Source organism: Somniosus microcephalus, chromosome 10 (genome assembly GCF_052327205.1).
Source record: "Somniosus microcephalus isolate GS21.2 chromosome 10, FLI_Smic_1.0, whole genome shotgun sequence".
Taxonomy (NCBI): domain Eukaryota; kingdom Metazoa; phylum Chordata; class Chondrichthyes; order Squaliformes; family Somniosidae; genus Somniosus; species Somniosus microcephalus.
In genome coordinates this window covers 231,724,938-231,739,176 of record NC_140996.1, presented here as the reverse complement: position 1 = coordinate 231,739,176, position 14,239 = coordinate 231,724,938, and the positions used below count along the sequence as shown (strand labels likewise).

Here is a 14,239-nt window from a genome sequence, read left to right as displayed (position 1 = left end):
GACGCCAATGTTCCCGCAAATTTTTTTCGGGTGCGCGGCCCATTCAATTTTCCGCGCATGCGTGTTTTTTTCAATTGTAAAGCCGATGAGCAGCCTGGGCAGGACCTCCAGACTGCTGCGCAGCTGAACGGGAACATTGGTTGGCCAATTGGGTAATGAAGAGTCTCGCTCGCTTTCCCTTGGGGCGTGGGACGGCGGTGAGTGGTGCGGGCCTGCTCGTTGGGCGACCAATGGCGGGTGCGTGGGGCCATGGAGGGGAGGAAGGGCGGTTAGAGGGAATCAAGAGATATGGAGATCGGGCGGGAAGGTGGAGTTGTGGTAGAAGATCGGCCATGATCTCATTGAATGGCGGAGCAGGCTCGAGGGGCCGGAAGGCCGACTCCAGCTCCTATTTCTTATGTTCTTAGAATTGGGAGGTCACAGGATCATAGAATAAACGAGTACTTTGCATCTGTCTTCACCAAGGAAGAGAATGCTGCCATAGACATAGAGAAAGAGAAGGTAGTGGAGACACTTGATAGGATAAAAATTGATAAAGAGGAGGTATTAGAAAGGCTGGCTGTACTTAAAGTAGATAAGTCACCAGGAGCGGATGGGATGCATCCTAGGATGCTGAGGGAATTGAGGGGGGAAATCGCGGAGGTACTGGCCATAATATTCCAATCCTCCTTAGATACGGGGGTGGTGCCAGAGGACTGGAGAATTGCAAATGTTATACCCTTGTTCAAAAAAGGGTGTAAAGATAAACCCAGCAACTACAGGCCAGTCAGTTTGACCTCGGTAGTGGGGAAGCTTTTACAAACAGTAATCAGGGACAAAATTAATAATCACTTGGACAAGTGTGGATTAATTAAGGAAAGCCAGCACAGATTTGTTAAAGGCAAATCGTGTTTAACTAACTTGATTGAGTTCTTTGATGAGGTAACAGAAAAGGTTCATGAGGGCAATGCGGTTGACGTGGTGAACATGGATTTCCAAAAGGCGTTTTATAAAGTGCCACATAATAGGCTTGCCAGCAAAGTTGAAGCCCATGGAATAAAAGGGACAGTGGCAGCATGGATACGGAATTGGCTAAGTGACAGGAGACAGAGAGTAGTGGTGAACGGTTGTTTTTTGGACTGGAGGAAGGTATACAGTGGTGTTCCCCAACGGTCGATACTAGGACCACTGCTTTTCTTGATCGATATTAATGATTTGAACATGGGTGTACAGGGCACAATTTAAAATCTGCAGATGACACAAAACTTGGAAGTGTAGTGAACAGTGAGGAGGAGAGTGATAGACTTCAAGAGGACACAGACAGGCTGGTGAAATGGGCAGACACGTGGCAGATGAAATTTAACACAGAAAAGTGCGAAGTGATACATTTTGGTCAAAAGAATGAAGAGAAGAAATATAAACTGAAGGTTACAATCCTAAAGCAGGTGCATGAACAAAGAGACCTGGGGGTATAAATCGTTGAAGGTGGCAGGGCAGGTTGAGAAAGTGGTTAAAAAGGCTTACGGGATCCTGGGCTTCATAAATAGAGGCACAGAGTACAAAAGTGTGGAAGTTATGATGAACCTTTATAAAACACTGGTTCGGCCTGAACTGGAGTACTGTGTCCAATTCTGGGCACCGCACTTTAGGAAGGATGTGAAGGCCTTAGAGAGGGTGCAGAAAAGATTTATAAGAATGGTTCCAGGGATGAGGGACTTCAGTTACGTGGATAGACTGGAGAAGCTGGGATTGTTCTCCTTAGAGCAGAGAAGGTTGAGAGGAGATTTGATAGAGGTGTTCAAAATCATGAGGGGTCTGGACAGAGTAGATAGAGGGAAACTGTTCCCATTGGTGGAAGGGTCGAGAACCAGAGGACACAGATTTAAGGTGATTGGCAAAAGAACCAAAGGCGACATGAGGAAAAACTTTTTTACTCAGCGAGTGGTTAGGATCTGGAATGCGCTGCCTGAAAGGGCGGTGGAGGCAGACTCAATCACGGCTTTCAAAAGGGAATTGGATAAGTAGCTGAAGGAAAGAAATGTGCAGGGCTACGGGGAAAGGGCGGGGAGTGGGACTAGCTGAAGTGCTCTTGCAGAGAGCCAGCGCGGGCTCAACGGCCCGAATGGCCTTCTTCCGTGCTGTAACCGTTCTATGATTCTAATAGTACAGCACAGAAGGAGGCCATTCGGCCCATCGAGTCTGCGCCGGCTCTTTCGAAGAGCAATCCAGTCAGTCCCACTCCCCCGCTCGTTCCCCATATCCCTCCAATTTTTCTCCTTTGAGTATTTATCCAATTCCCTTTTGAAGGCTACTATTGAATCTGTTTCCACCGCCCTATCAGGCAGCGCATTCCAAATCCTAACCACTTGTGTAAAAAGTTTTTCCTCCTGTTGCCTCTGGTTCATTTGCCAATCACCTTAAATCTGTGGCCTCTGGTTATCGACCCTTCAGCCCTTGGAAACAGTTTCTCCTTATTTACTCCATCTAAACCATTCATGATTTTAAACACCTCTATCAAATCTCCTCTTAGCCTGCTCTGCACTGAGAACAACCCCAGCTTCTCCAGTCTATCCACGTAACTGAAGTCCCTCATCCCTGGAACCATTCTAGTAAATCCCCTCCGCACCCTCTCTAAGGCCTTCACATCCTTCCTAAAAAAAAACAAATGGATGGGCTTCGAGCCATGGTGGCAGAGATAGGAGAAGCTTGGTTTTAGAGATACATTTTAAGAAGTCTTTTAAAGGTGGTGAGAGGCAGAGGGGTTTAGGGAAGTTTTGACAATGGTTTGACACGAGGGGGCGGGATTAATGAACAGTGTAAGGGGTTTTCTCCGATACTGGCCCCCGTTACACACAGTTCTTGGACGTCAGGATTTATAAGAACAAAATACACACGGCCCAGGGTTTTGGCTCAACCTTTGATTCGCTCGTTTATTGAACACATGCACACAATTACCTCCCCAGTATAAATCCCTACGATTTATATCAGGCTAACAACCCCAAAATACAAACCCCTATGCAAGGGTCATTTGTATCGACACATATGACACAGTTAAACCCGTCCGTGATTCGACTGTTACATATAAAGTTACCCAGACTCAATCACAAAACCCTTATTGTGACTTGACTGAAACTCACAAACTTATTCAGACTCAATCATAAAAGCCCCCTCTATGATTTGGCTGAAACATACAATCACCACTCCTGATCAGCTGTCTCTTGGAGTTGATTGTCGGCCCGAATCTCTCTGTTCGCTGTTCTACCGTCGGTTTCCCCCACGCACTGTCTTCGAAGTGATTGTACTTTAAACCAAAACCAACTTGCAGTATTTCCTGGCCCCATTCTGAGTGTACGATTTGTTTCAAAATGTGTGAATTGTCCATTGATTTGAGATATCCTTCTGACAATGCAACCTTCCCAAAGTGACTGCATGTGCGAGGTTGTTGGTTTCTGTTAGCATTCGTATTCAGAAGGTTCGAGGCCCGGCCCATTGCCTAGGCCTGCACTGAAACTAGTTATTCGGGGGGCCATGGTCTAAGGTGCACAATGTAACCCCTTAAGGTAAATGAATAAGCAAATGTTCTTGTTCAGAAGCATTCGTATTTTAGATTGTCTGTGATCCAGTCATAGTTTCGGCTGCAATGTTTGAATTAACCCGTTATTGCCGAGCCCTTTTTGCGGGCTCTGCAGTTCTGGGTTTTTATATTACATAGTCCAATTTTTACCGTTGGGAGGAACGGATCCTACAACAGAGAGCTCTTAAGAATCAGAGGTGTGAAAGGTGCAGGAGGGGGAGGCTAAAGATGCAGGGAGGGGGTGAGACCGTGGAGGGATTTTAAGACTAAGACAAGGAATTTAAATTCAGTTTATTGGAGGCCAGGGAGCCAACGTGGATCAGCTAACACAGAGATGATTGGGCAGGTGAGACTTAGTGTGGGACAGAGTACAGGTAAATGAGTTGAAGCTTATGGAGCAGGAAGGAGAGGAGGTTGGCCAGGACGATGTGGGAGAAATCCATTCCATGTTTGCAATTAATCTACTGCATGCCTTCCAATAGGCCACTCCATGTTTTGCAATAGATCTGCATGTTCTGCAAAAGATCAACTCCATGTTCTTCAATAGATCTACTCCATGTTTTGCAATTAATCTATTGCATGTTTGGTAAAAGATTCATTCCACATTTTGTAATTGCTCCACTCCATGTTCTGCAATTGATCCACTCCATGTTTTGCGATTGATCCACTCCATGTTTTCCAATAATCCACTCCATGTTTGTAATTGATCCACGCCATGTTTTTAATTGATCCACTCCATGTTTTGCAATAATCCACTCCACGTTTTGCAATTAATTGGTGAGCGTGGGCAAGCTATCGCACAAGGGGAGGCATCACACCCAGCGAGGTCCTGTCCTCACCCAACGCCCAGTCACGTTTCCCAGTTGGTTTTTGCCCCTCCGTAGCCTCAAGGCACTGAGGGTGATTGTGGTGCCCCACTGCAGTCCCCAGCTGCGATCAGTGAACAGCACAAACCCCACCTTCCCCCGGGCGGGACCTGGGATCTCCCTGCTCTGTGTCTGTGTGCCTCAGTTCCGCATTGACCAGACAAAGCAGCCGGGTGCTCCATTTTAAAATAGATTTTTGTTAACCAAAGGCTATTAAGGGATATGAGTCAAAGGCAGGTATATGGAGTTAGGTCGCCGATCAGCCATGATCTCATTGAATGGCGGAACAGGCTTGAGGGGCTGAATGGTGAGGCCATGGAGGGCTTTGAAAACAAAGATGAGAATTTTAAATTTGGGGCGTTGCCGGACCGGGAGCCTGTGTAGGTCAGCGAGCACAGGGGGTGATGGGTGAACGGGACTTTGTGCGAGTTAGGACACGGGCAGCAGAGTTTTGGATGACCTCAAGTTTACGTAGGGTAGAATGTGGGAGGCCAGCCAGGAGTGCGTTGGAATAGTCAAGTCTAGAGGTAACAAAGGCATGGATGAGGGTTTCAGCAGCGGATGAGCTGAGGCAAGGGCGGAGACGGGCGATGTTACGGAGGTGGAAGTAGGCGGTCGTAGTGATGGAGTGGATATGTGGTCAGAAGTTCATTTCAGGGTCAAATACGACACAAAATATATCAAGGGTAAAGAGCCTGAGCCGGTCTAACTCTTTCTGATAGCTCAGACCCTCTGACTATGGTGTCCCCTCTCTGCCTTTCCCTGTGTTGCTCCCAGCCTTGGGGACCAGAACTGAGCACAGAGGACTCAGTGAGCAGCCTGGCCAGGGCACTGCACAACTTCGGGTCGCGAGTCTCCCGCTTAACCGTGGGAGGACATTCTGTCATTGGGTGTACATCGAATTTACAGCGCAGAAACAGGCCGTTTGGCCTTAACCGGTGTCTGTACTCCGCAGGAGCCTCCTCCCACTCTAATTACCTCTTCCCGTCCTGAAACCCCCTCCCACCCCCTCCGCCCCACCTTATCCCTCATGTGTACAGCAACCCTTCCCTGTTTTGCCTCTCCCAGGATACTACATGACTATACAATAGCAAAATACTGCGGATGCTGGAAATCTGAAATAACAGCAGAAAATGCTGGAAACACTCAGCAGGCCAGGCAACGTCGGTGGAGAGAGAAACAGAGTTAACGTTTCAGGTCTGGGACCCTTCGTCAGAACTTGGAAAAAGTTAGGGATGTAACAGGTGACATGAATCAGTCATTCATAAAAGAAAGACTTATGAAATAATACTGAGCGGCCTGCGGGTGGCACTGTCCAGGGAGAGTATAAATACTCGGGCACGGGCCCAGCTTGGGCAGGACATTCTTAACAGGAACTAGTGAAGGACACAACTAGACCTCCATGTTGTAAAACAGTTGATTAAAGCTTTGTTTAGCGCTTAGGCCAAGTGCCTAGTAGTTTTCTTACGTCAACAGGTTTTAAGTTCGCTGCTCACGATGCGGTCTCCTCTACATTGGGAAGACCAAACGCAGATTGGGTGACCGCTTTGCGGAACACCTCCGTTCAGTCCGTAAGGGTGACCCTGAGCTTCCGGTCGCCTGTCACTTTAATTCTCCGCTCCACTCCCACTCTGACCGCTCTGTCCTCGGCCTCTTGCACTGTTCCAATGAAGCTCAGTGTAAGCTCGAGGAACAGCACCTCCTCTTCCGATTAGGCACTTTACAGCCTTCTGGACTCGACACGGAGTTCAACAATTTCAGACTATAACCTCGGCCCCCATTTTTTCAGGCGGCAGCTGTTGATTCTGCCATCCCCATTTGCAACATTTAATCCCTCCTGCCTCCCACCCTATCATAGACCATCCCCTTTGTTCCTTCCTCCCCTCCCGCCTTTCCCGGCCCCGACACCTGCTTAAAACCTGTTCCATCCCTAACTTTTTCCAGTTCTGATGAAGGGTCCCAGACCTGAAACGTTAACTCTTGTTTCTCTCTCCACGGATGCTGCCTGGCCTGCTGAGTGTTTTCCAGCATTTTCTGTTGTTATTACATGACTATGGAGGGGGAGCCAGGGGGGAGGAAGGAAGGAGGGGGGAAGGAAGATGGGGGGAAGGAGCGGACGAAGGAAGGAAAGAGGGGGAAGGAAGCGGGGAATGAAGGAGAGGGGGACTGAAGAAGGGGCGATGGAAGGAGGGAGGAATGAAGGAGATGGAGAAGGAAGGGGGGAAGGAAGGAGCGGGGGAAGGAAGGAAAGAGGCAGGCTTGATGGACCAGCTGGCCTTTTCCTGCCCATCAATTTTGAATGTTCTAAGCTATTCGCCTCAACCACTCCCTGTGGTAGCGAGGTCCGCATTCTCACCGCTCTCTGGGCAAGGAACGTCCTCCCAGGTTTTTCACATGATCGTATATTTAAGCCCCCCCACCCTTGTTCTGAGCTGGGTCACAAGTGAAAGTAAGACTTGGGTTTTTGAAAGTGCACGTGGCCTGCGGTAGACTAACGCGCCATTAATAACCCGGGCCTTTTTCTCCTGATTCCAGGCTTTACTAAGCATGGCTCAAGACATGGGATTCACATCCACCTACAAGATTGATGTGAAGACATTCGCAAGGTAGGCTTCACTCTTAGCTACGCCGCCATCGTTCAAGTGGGACTGACGGGCCATTTCAGAACATCGTAGCCACCGACCGTTACTTACGGTGGTTGCCTTCTTGTTTTAATATTGGTTCTCTGGAAAAAAAAGCTGCCTTCATTGCCCGTCCCTAGTTGCGCCGGGAAGGCAGAGTATTTCCTAAATGGTGAAAGATTGGGGAATGCAGATGCTCAAAGGGACCTGGGTGTCCTTGTACATGAGTCACTGAAAGTGAATGTGCAGGTGCAGCAAGTCATTAGGAAGGCAAATGGTATGCTGGCCTTCATTACAAGAGGATTTGAGTACAGGAGTAAAGAAGTCTTACTCCAATTATATAGGGCCTTGGTGAGGCCACACCTGGAGTACTGTGTATAGTTTTGGTCTCCTTACCTAAGGAAGGATATAGTTGCCATAGAGGGAGGGCAACGAAGGTTCACGAGATTGATTCCTGGGATGGCGGGACTGTCGTATGAGAAGAGATTGAGTAAACTAGGCCTGTATTCTCTTGAATTCAGAAGAATGAGAGGGGATCTCATTGAAGCATGCAAAATTATTACAGGGCTTGATAGGGTGGATGCTGGGAGAATGTTTCCCTTGGCTGGGGAGTCTAGAACCAGGGGTCACAGTCTCAGAATAAGGGGTCGGCCATTCAGGACTGAGATGAAAAGAAATTTCTTCACACAGAGGGTGGTGAATCTTTGGAATTCTCTACCCCAGAGGGCTGTGGAGGCTCAGTCATTGGGTGTATTCAAAACAGAAGTCGATAGATTTCTTACTAGTAAAGGCATCAAGGGACATGGCGATAAGGCCGGTGAATGGAGTTGAGGCAGAAGATCAGCCATAATCTCATTGAATGGCGGAGCAGGCTTGAAGGGCCGAATGGCCGACTCCTGCTCCTATTTCTTATGTTCTTATAAGGCGGTGGATTTTGACCCAGCGGCGATGAAGGAACGGCGAGATACGTCCAAGTCAAGATGGTGTGTGTGACTTGGAGGGTAACTTGAGGGGAACTTCAAAAAAGGATCTAGTTGGCAGCGGAGTGATTTAGGACATCCTGAGGCCGTGAAAGGCGCTGTACAAATACAGAGGCCGCGAAATCCGAGGTTGTAGCGCCGGCCGTTAAGGCCGGTTTTCTTGATAAAATGGCGGCCGCCCTGCTTCCGGCGCGGGACACGCCGGCCGCCATTTTGGAGAAGTCGGCAGCGCTGCGATTGGGCCTCGTGCTGAGCGCGCAGCCTGAAGCCGCGCGTTCGCCGCCGGGCTGTGTGCTGAAATCAGCATGAAATTAACACGTTGCCTGCGCTTTCTAAACACGGAGCCAGCGCTTGTTTACGGGTCTTAGCAAATTTCGAGGCCAAGTTCTTTCTTTTACATTTCAAGCAGATTGCCAGATCACTATTACTGCCAACATGAGTCTTGCACGGTACCTCATTACTGCAAGACTAACTCTGGAATGGGCGCACTTTAATTGTTTCCTCATTTCCCTCTGCTTTTAAATTGAGTTAAAAAAAATTCTTTCCTGTGATGTGGGCGTCGCTGGCAATGCCAGCATTTATTGCCCCATCCCTAATTGCCCCTTGAGAAGGTGGGGGTGAGCCGCCTTCTTGAACCGCTGCAGTCCGTGTGGTGAAGGTGCTCCCACAGTGCTGTTAGGGAGGGAGTTCCAGGATTTTGACCCAGCGACGATGAAGGAACGGCCGATATATTTCCAAGTCAGGATGGTGTGTGACTTGGAGGGGAACTTGGAGGTGGTGGTGCTCCCATGCACCTGCTGCCCTTGTCCTTCTAGGTGGAAGAGGTCGCGGGTTGGGGAGGTGCTGCCGAAGAAGCCTTGGCAAGTTGCTGCAGTGCATCTTGTAGATGGTACACACTGCAGCCACTGTACACCGGTGGTGGAGAGAGTGAATGTTTAAGGTGGTGGATGCTGTGCCAATCAATTGGGCTGCTTTGTCCTGGATAGAAACATAGAAACATAGAAGATAGGAACAGGAGTAGGCCATTCGGCCCTTCGAGCCTGCTCCGCCATTCAATGAGATCATGGCTGATCATCCAAATTCAGTACCCTGTCCCTGTCTTCTCCCCATATCCCTTGATCCCTTTAGCCTTAAGAAATATATCCAACTCTTTCTTGAATATACTTAATGAACTGGCCTCCACCGCCCTCTGTGGCAGAGAATTCCACAGGTTCACCACTCTCTGGGTGAAGAAATTCCTCCTCATTTCAGTCCTAAATGGCTTACCCCTTATCCTTAGACTATGACCCCTGGTTCTGGACTCCCCGGCCATCAGAAACATCCTTCCTGCATCTAGTCTGTCCAGGCCTGACAGAATGTTATAGGTTTCGATGAGATCCCCTCTCAATCTTCTAAACTCCAGTGAGTATAAGCCCAATCGACACAATCTCTCCTCATACGTCATTCCTGCCATCCCAGGTATCAGCCTGGTGAATCTTCGCTGCACTCCTTTCATGGCAAGAACGCCCTTCCTCAGGTAAGGCGACCAAAACTGCACACAACACTCAAGGTGCGGTCTCACCAAGGCCCTGTACAACTGCAGCAAGACATCCTTGTTCCTGTACTCGAACCCTCTCGCTACGAAGGCCAACATACCATTTGCTTTCTTAACCGCCTGCTGCACCTGCATGCTTACCTTCAGCGACTGGTGCACGAGAACACCCAGGTCTCTTTGCACTTCCCCTTCTCCCAATCTATTGCCATTCAAATACTAATCTGCCTTCCTGTTTTTGCCACCAAAGTGGATAACCTCACATTTATCCACATTATAGTGCATTTGCCATGTTTCTGCCCAATCACCCAACCTGTCCAAATCGTACTGGAGTTTCACGACATCCTCCTCACAGCATACTCTCCCACCCAGCTTTGTGTCGCCTGCAAATTTGGAGATATTACATCCAATTCCCTCGTCCAGATCATTAATATATATTGTGAACAGCTGGGGTCCTAGGACCGATCCTTGCGGTACCCCACTAGTCACTGCCTGCCACTCGGAAAACGACCCGTTTATTCCAAGTGCTGAGTTTCTTGAGTGTTGATGGAGCTACACTCACCAGGCACGTGGAGAGTGTTCATTGTGCTCACTGAGTTGAGGACCATCCATCCCTAGTTGTCTTGAGGAGACCAGAATCAATTTTACCCCCATTAAGTTTCCAGATTTCCTCTCCCTGGCAACTGTCTGAGGCTGAACCAGACTGTTCACAACCTTGGTGTTGTATTTGACCCCGAGATGAGCTTCCGACCACATATGCGCACCATCACTAAGACCGCCTATTTCCACCCCTGTAACATCGCCTGTCTCCGCCCATGCCTCAGCTCATGAGCTGCTGAAACCACCATCCATGCCTTTAGACTTGACTACTCCAACGCTCTCCTGGCCGACTTCTCACATTCTACCCTACCCAAACCTGAGCTCATCCGAAACTCTGCTGCCCGTGTCCTAACTCGCACCGAGTCCCGTTCGCCCATCACCCCCTGTGCTCGCTGACCTACATTGACTCCTGGTTGAGCAATGTCTCGATTTTAAATTCTCATCCTTGTTTTCAAATCCCTCCATGGCCTCCTCGCCCCCTCCCTATCTCTGTAACCTCCTTCAGCCCCACAACCCTCCGAGATCTCTGCGCTCCTCCAATTCTGTTGTTGAAGATGGTGAGGGTTGTTTGATGAGATGAGTTTGATCCATGAGGCTGATTTTCCCTTGTGTTTCGGCAGGTTCTGTATGATGGTGCGGCGAGGCTACAGAGACCCCCCGTATCACAATTGGATGCATGCTTTCTCCGTCACACACTTCTGTTACCTCCTCTTCAAAAACCTGACGTTGGAGGATTACCTGTTGTAAGTAGAGGGAGGAGGAGGTGGGGGAAGGGGACAATGGGAGGGAGAAGGGCGGGGGAGAGAGGTTAGCAGGGAGGAGGAAGAGAGGGAGGGGGAAAAAGAGGTGTGGAAGCTGGAGGGGGAAGGGAGATGGGCGAGGGTAGAGGGGCAGGGAATGTGGAGGGACAAGGGAGGGGTAGAGGGAAAGGGGGAGGTGGGGAGAGAAGGTGGGGCAAGCAAAAAAGGAGGGAGTGGGAGGAAGGGAGTGGGAAAAGAGAGGAGAGGGAGAGAGGGAGAAGCGAGGTCGGAAAAAGGGAGATCGAGAGGCAGGGAGGGAGAAAGGGAGAAGGGGAGGGGCAGCTAAGGGTGGAGAGCAAGGAGATGGGAGGAACGGGCAAGAGAGAGAGCAGGCTGAGCGAGGGAGAGAATGAATAAGAGGAGGAGGGGGGTGAGGGGACAGAAGGAGAGGGAGGAGGAGCGGCTGAGTGAGGGAGTGGGTGAGGAAGAAGAGGAGGAGGGAAGGAAGGGAAGCAGAAAGGGGAGGTTGGGCTAAGGGTAGAGAGGAAGGAGAGAGGAGGGAGGTGAGGTGCCTGAGGGAGAGAAGAGCTACGGGGAAAGGACAGGGGGAGTGGGACTAGCTCACGTGCTCTGGCAGAGAGCGGGCACGGGCTCGACGGGCCGAATGGCCTCCTTCTGTGCTGTAACCATTCTTTGATTCTATGAGCAAGAGCGGTTGAGCGAGGGAGAGGGTGAGTTAGGAGAAGAGGATGGAGGGACGGGGGAGTGGAGGTGAGAGGAGATGGCCAGAGAGGGAGGAAGGGAGGACAAGGAAGGGCAGGGTGAGGGCCCAAGCTTTGGAGGATGGAACTACAAGAGGTGAGGTGAATCAGGAAGTGGTGTCTGGTTCCCTCCGGTGGTTTAATGGGGTGTATGTTGTGGTTAGGGACATTAAGTTACGAGGGGGGAAAAATTGGGTTGGATTGCGGCTCTCGTTAGTGCCCCCGGGGGGTGTCATCACCATGCGCAGTGCCCCACTTGTGCCCCGGCCGCAGACATGGGTTGCGCGCCCTGACCTATCGCCGGACGATATGTCCGACAGGGTCAGGGTGGTGGTTTTTGCAGCCGTGGCGACGCTACTTAAAGGGCAGGTGTCAGGCGGACATTTTTATTTTGGCCGACTGCCAGCGCCTGCACCCCCCCTTCCCCTTTTTATCTGCGGGGGTGCTGGCCGCCATCGCTCAGCCCGGCGCCCCTCTCGAGTGCTGGATTGTTTTCCCGGCACCCCGCTCCCCGGTGGTCCAGCAAGGCCTCGGTGCACGCAGCGCTAGGCCCCTCCCCTTTAATCGGCGGAGGGAGGCCGGCAATGAGGCGGCGCTACGTGCCGACGTGCGTGGAGCTGCTGCACGTAGCGCTGCGATCTTCAGTTGCAGTGCTCCCGAAAGGAGGTGGAGCGCTTCCAGTAGCGTCCCGCCCCCTGCTTGGGGTGCCGCTAATTAATTTCCGGCGGAGGGGGCGCTAACTTTCTCGGGGAGTTAAAATTAGCACCTTGGCGACGTTACTTCCCCAAAAGCGCCGCCCCTCAATTTCTTTCCCCCCACCCCCCCCAGGAGCCGGCCTGTTAAAGGGGTTAATGGCTCCCTCCAAATGGCGCTCAGCGGGAGGCTGGACGACCTCGCCTGCGGCTGAACGTTGCCCGATTGCCGAGTTTACCCGGGAGAGGGATCGAGCCACATGGAGCGGGAAGGTTCTGCAGCCAAATCAAAATACTGCAAATGCTGGAAATCTGTAATAGTGGCCCCGGGGAAATTCCGGCGGGTTAAGGCTGGGGGGCGAAACTGTCGGCGTTTTCCGTCATTACCCTATCCGAAACTGACCGCAACTTCAGGATTTCGCGCGCGCGCAGATACGCGCGGTCGCGGTCGGTCGTTCCCTGCTCCACCACATGCTGCGCTGTGGAACTCCCCCGAGCCGGCAATCAGTGAAACCAGTTGAACTGACGAAAAACTTGAGTTTTTCTGATCGAATAATCGCTGTTAAAACATCCCGTAAAACAAGTTAATCCTGGTTGGATTAAGTGTAACTGGGGTTTTAAAGGCATATTGGTTGCTAAAGAAACATTGGCCCTGAAAAAAGAATTTTATATCAATCAAATCAAATCAATCAAATCAACTTTTATTGTCATTGTTAGTGCACAAGTGCAGTACAACGAAATGTAGGCTTGCGGCTCCCGAGAGTGTACATTTGGATTAAGACATTTAAACATTCAACATACATTTGGCTTGTAGTATATTAACATAAACATGACCATAATAAAGTGCATTGGCAGATGTGCAGGCTTTAGAGTTTATTTGTGGAGTTCAGTAGGATGACAGCCCTAGGAAAGAAGCTGTTCCTAAATCTGGTCGTACGGGTGCGAATGCATCTGTAGCGTCTCCCAGATGGCAGGAGGGCGAACAGACTGTGGCTGGGGTGGGTAGGGTCTTTGATGATCGACCGTGACCTCCGTAGACAGCGTTTCTGGTATATGTGCTCTATGGTCGGTAGCCGGGTGCCGGTAATGCGTTGGGCAGTTTTGACTACCCGCTGCAGGGCTTTCCGGTCATAGTAGCTACAGCTGCCATACCATACTGTGATACAGTTTGTCAGGATGCTCTCTATTGTGCAGTGGTAAAAGTTAGACAGGATCAGGGGTGACAGGTTACATCCCTTCAACCTCCTTAAGAAATATAGGCGCTGCTGGGCCTTCTTCACCAGAGAGGAGGTGTTGAGGGACCAGGAGAGGTCTTCCGTGATGTGGACTCCGAGGAACTTAAAGCTGTCCACCCTTTCCACCACAGCCCCATTGATGTGGATGGGGGTGTGACTTCCGCCTTTGGACTTCCTGAAGTCCACAATGCTTTCTTTTGTTTTCTTGGTGTTAAGGGCCAGGTTGTTATCGGCGCGCCACTTCACGAGATGCTGGACCTCCTCCCTGTAGGCTGACTCATCGTTGTTGGTGATCTGGCCTACTACCGTGGTGTCATCCGCAAACTTGATGATGGTGTTGGAACCATTAACAGCCACACAGTCGTGGGTGAAGAGGGAGTAGAGGAGGGGGCTCAGCACACATCCTTGTGGGGCCCCCGTGTTCAGGGTCAGGCGGGGGGGAGGTGTGGTTACCTAATTTGACAGACTGGGGTCTGTTTGTTAGGAAGTCCAGGGTCCAGTTGCAGAGGGAAGTGTTCAGGCCAAGAGTTTGGAGTTTGGTGGCCAGCTTGTTGGGGACGATAGTGTTGAATGCTGAGCTGTAGTCTATAAACAGCATTCTGATGTAGGTCTCTTTACCGTCTAAGTGATTCAGTGCCGAGTGTAGAGCAGTTGTAATTG

General features: G+C 50.4%; 1 protein-coding gene across 1 annotated transcript in view; it reads left to right on the top strand.

The window, feature by feature from the left end:
- pde2a (phosphodiesterase 2A) overlaps positions 1-14,239 on the top strand; it is a 429,910-nt gene that overhangs the window by 375,977 nt on the left and 39,694 nt on the right. Inside the window, exons 21-22 of the mRNA XM_085999752.1 lie at positions 6,955-7,025; positions 10,772-10,894. Coding sequence (XP_085855878.1) covers positions 6,955-7,025; positions 10,772-10,894 — 194 coding nt within the window. The remainder of the gene's footprint in view (positions 1-6,954; positions 7,026-10,771; positions 10,895-14,239) is intronic.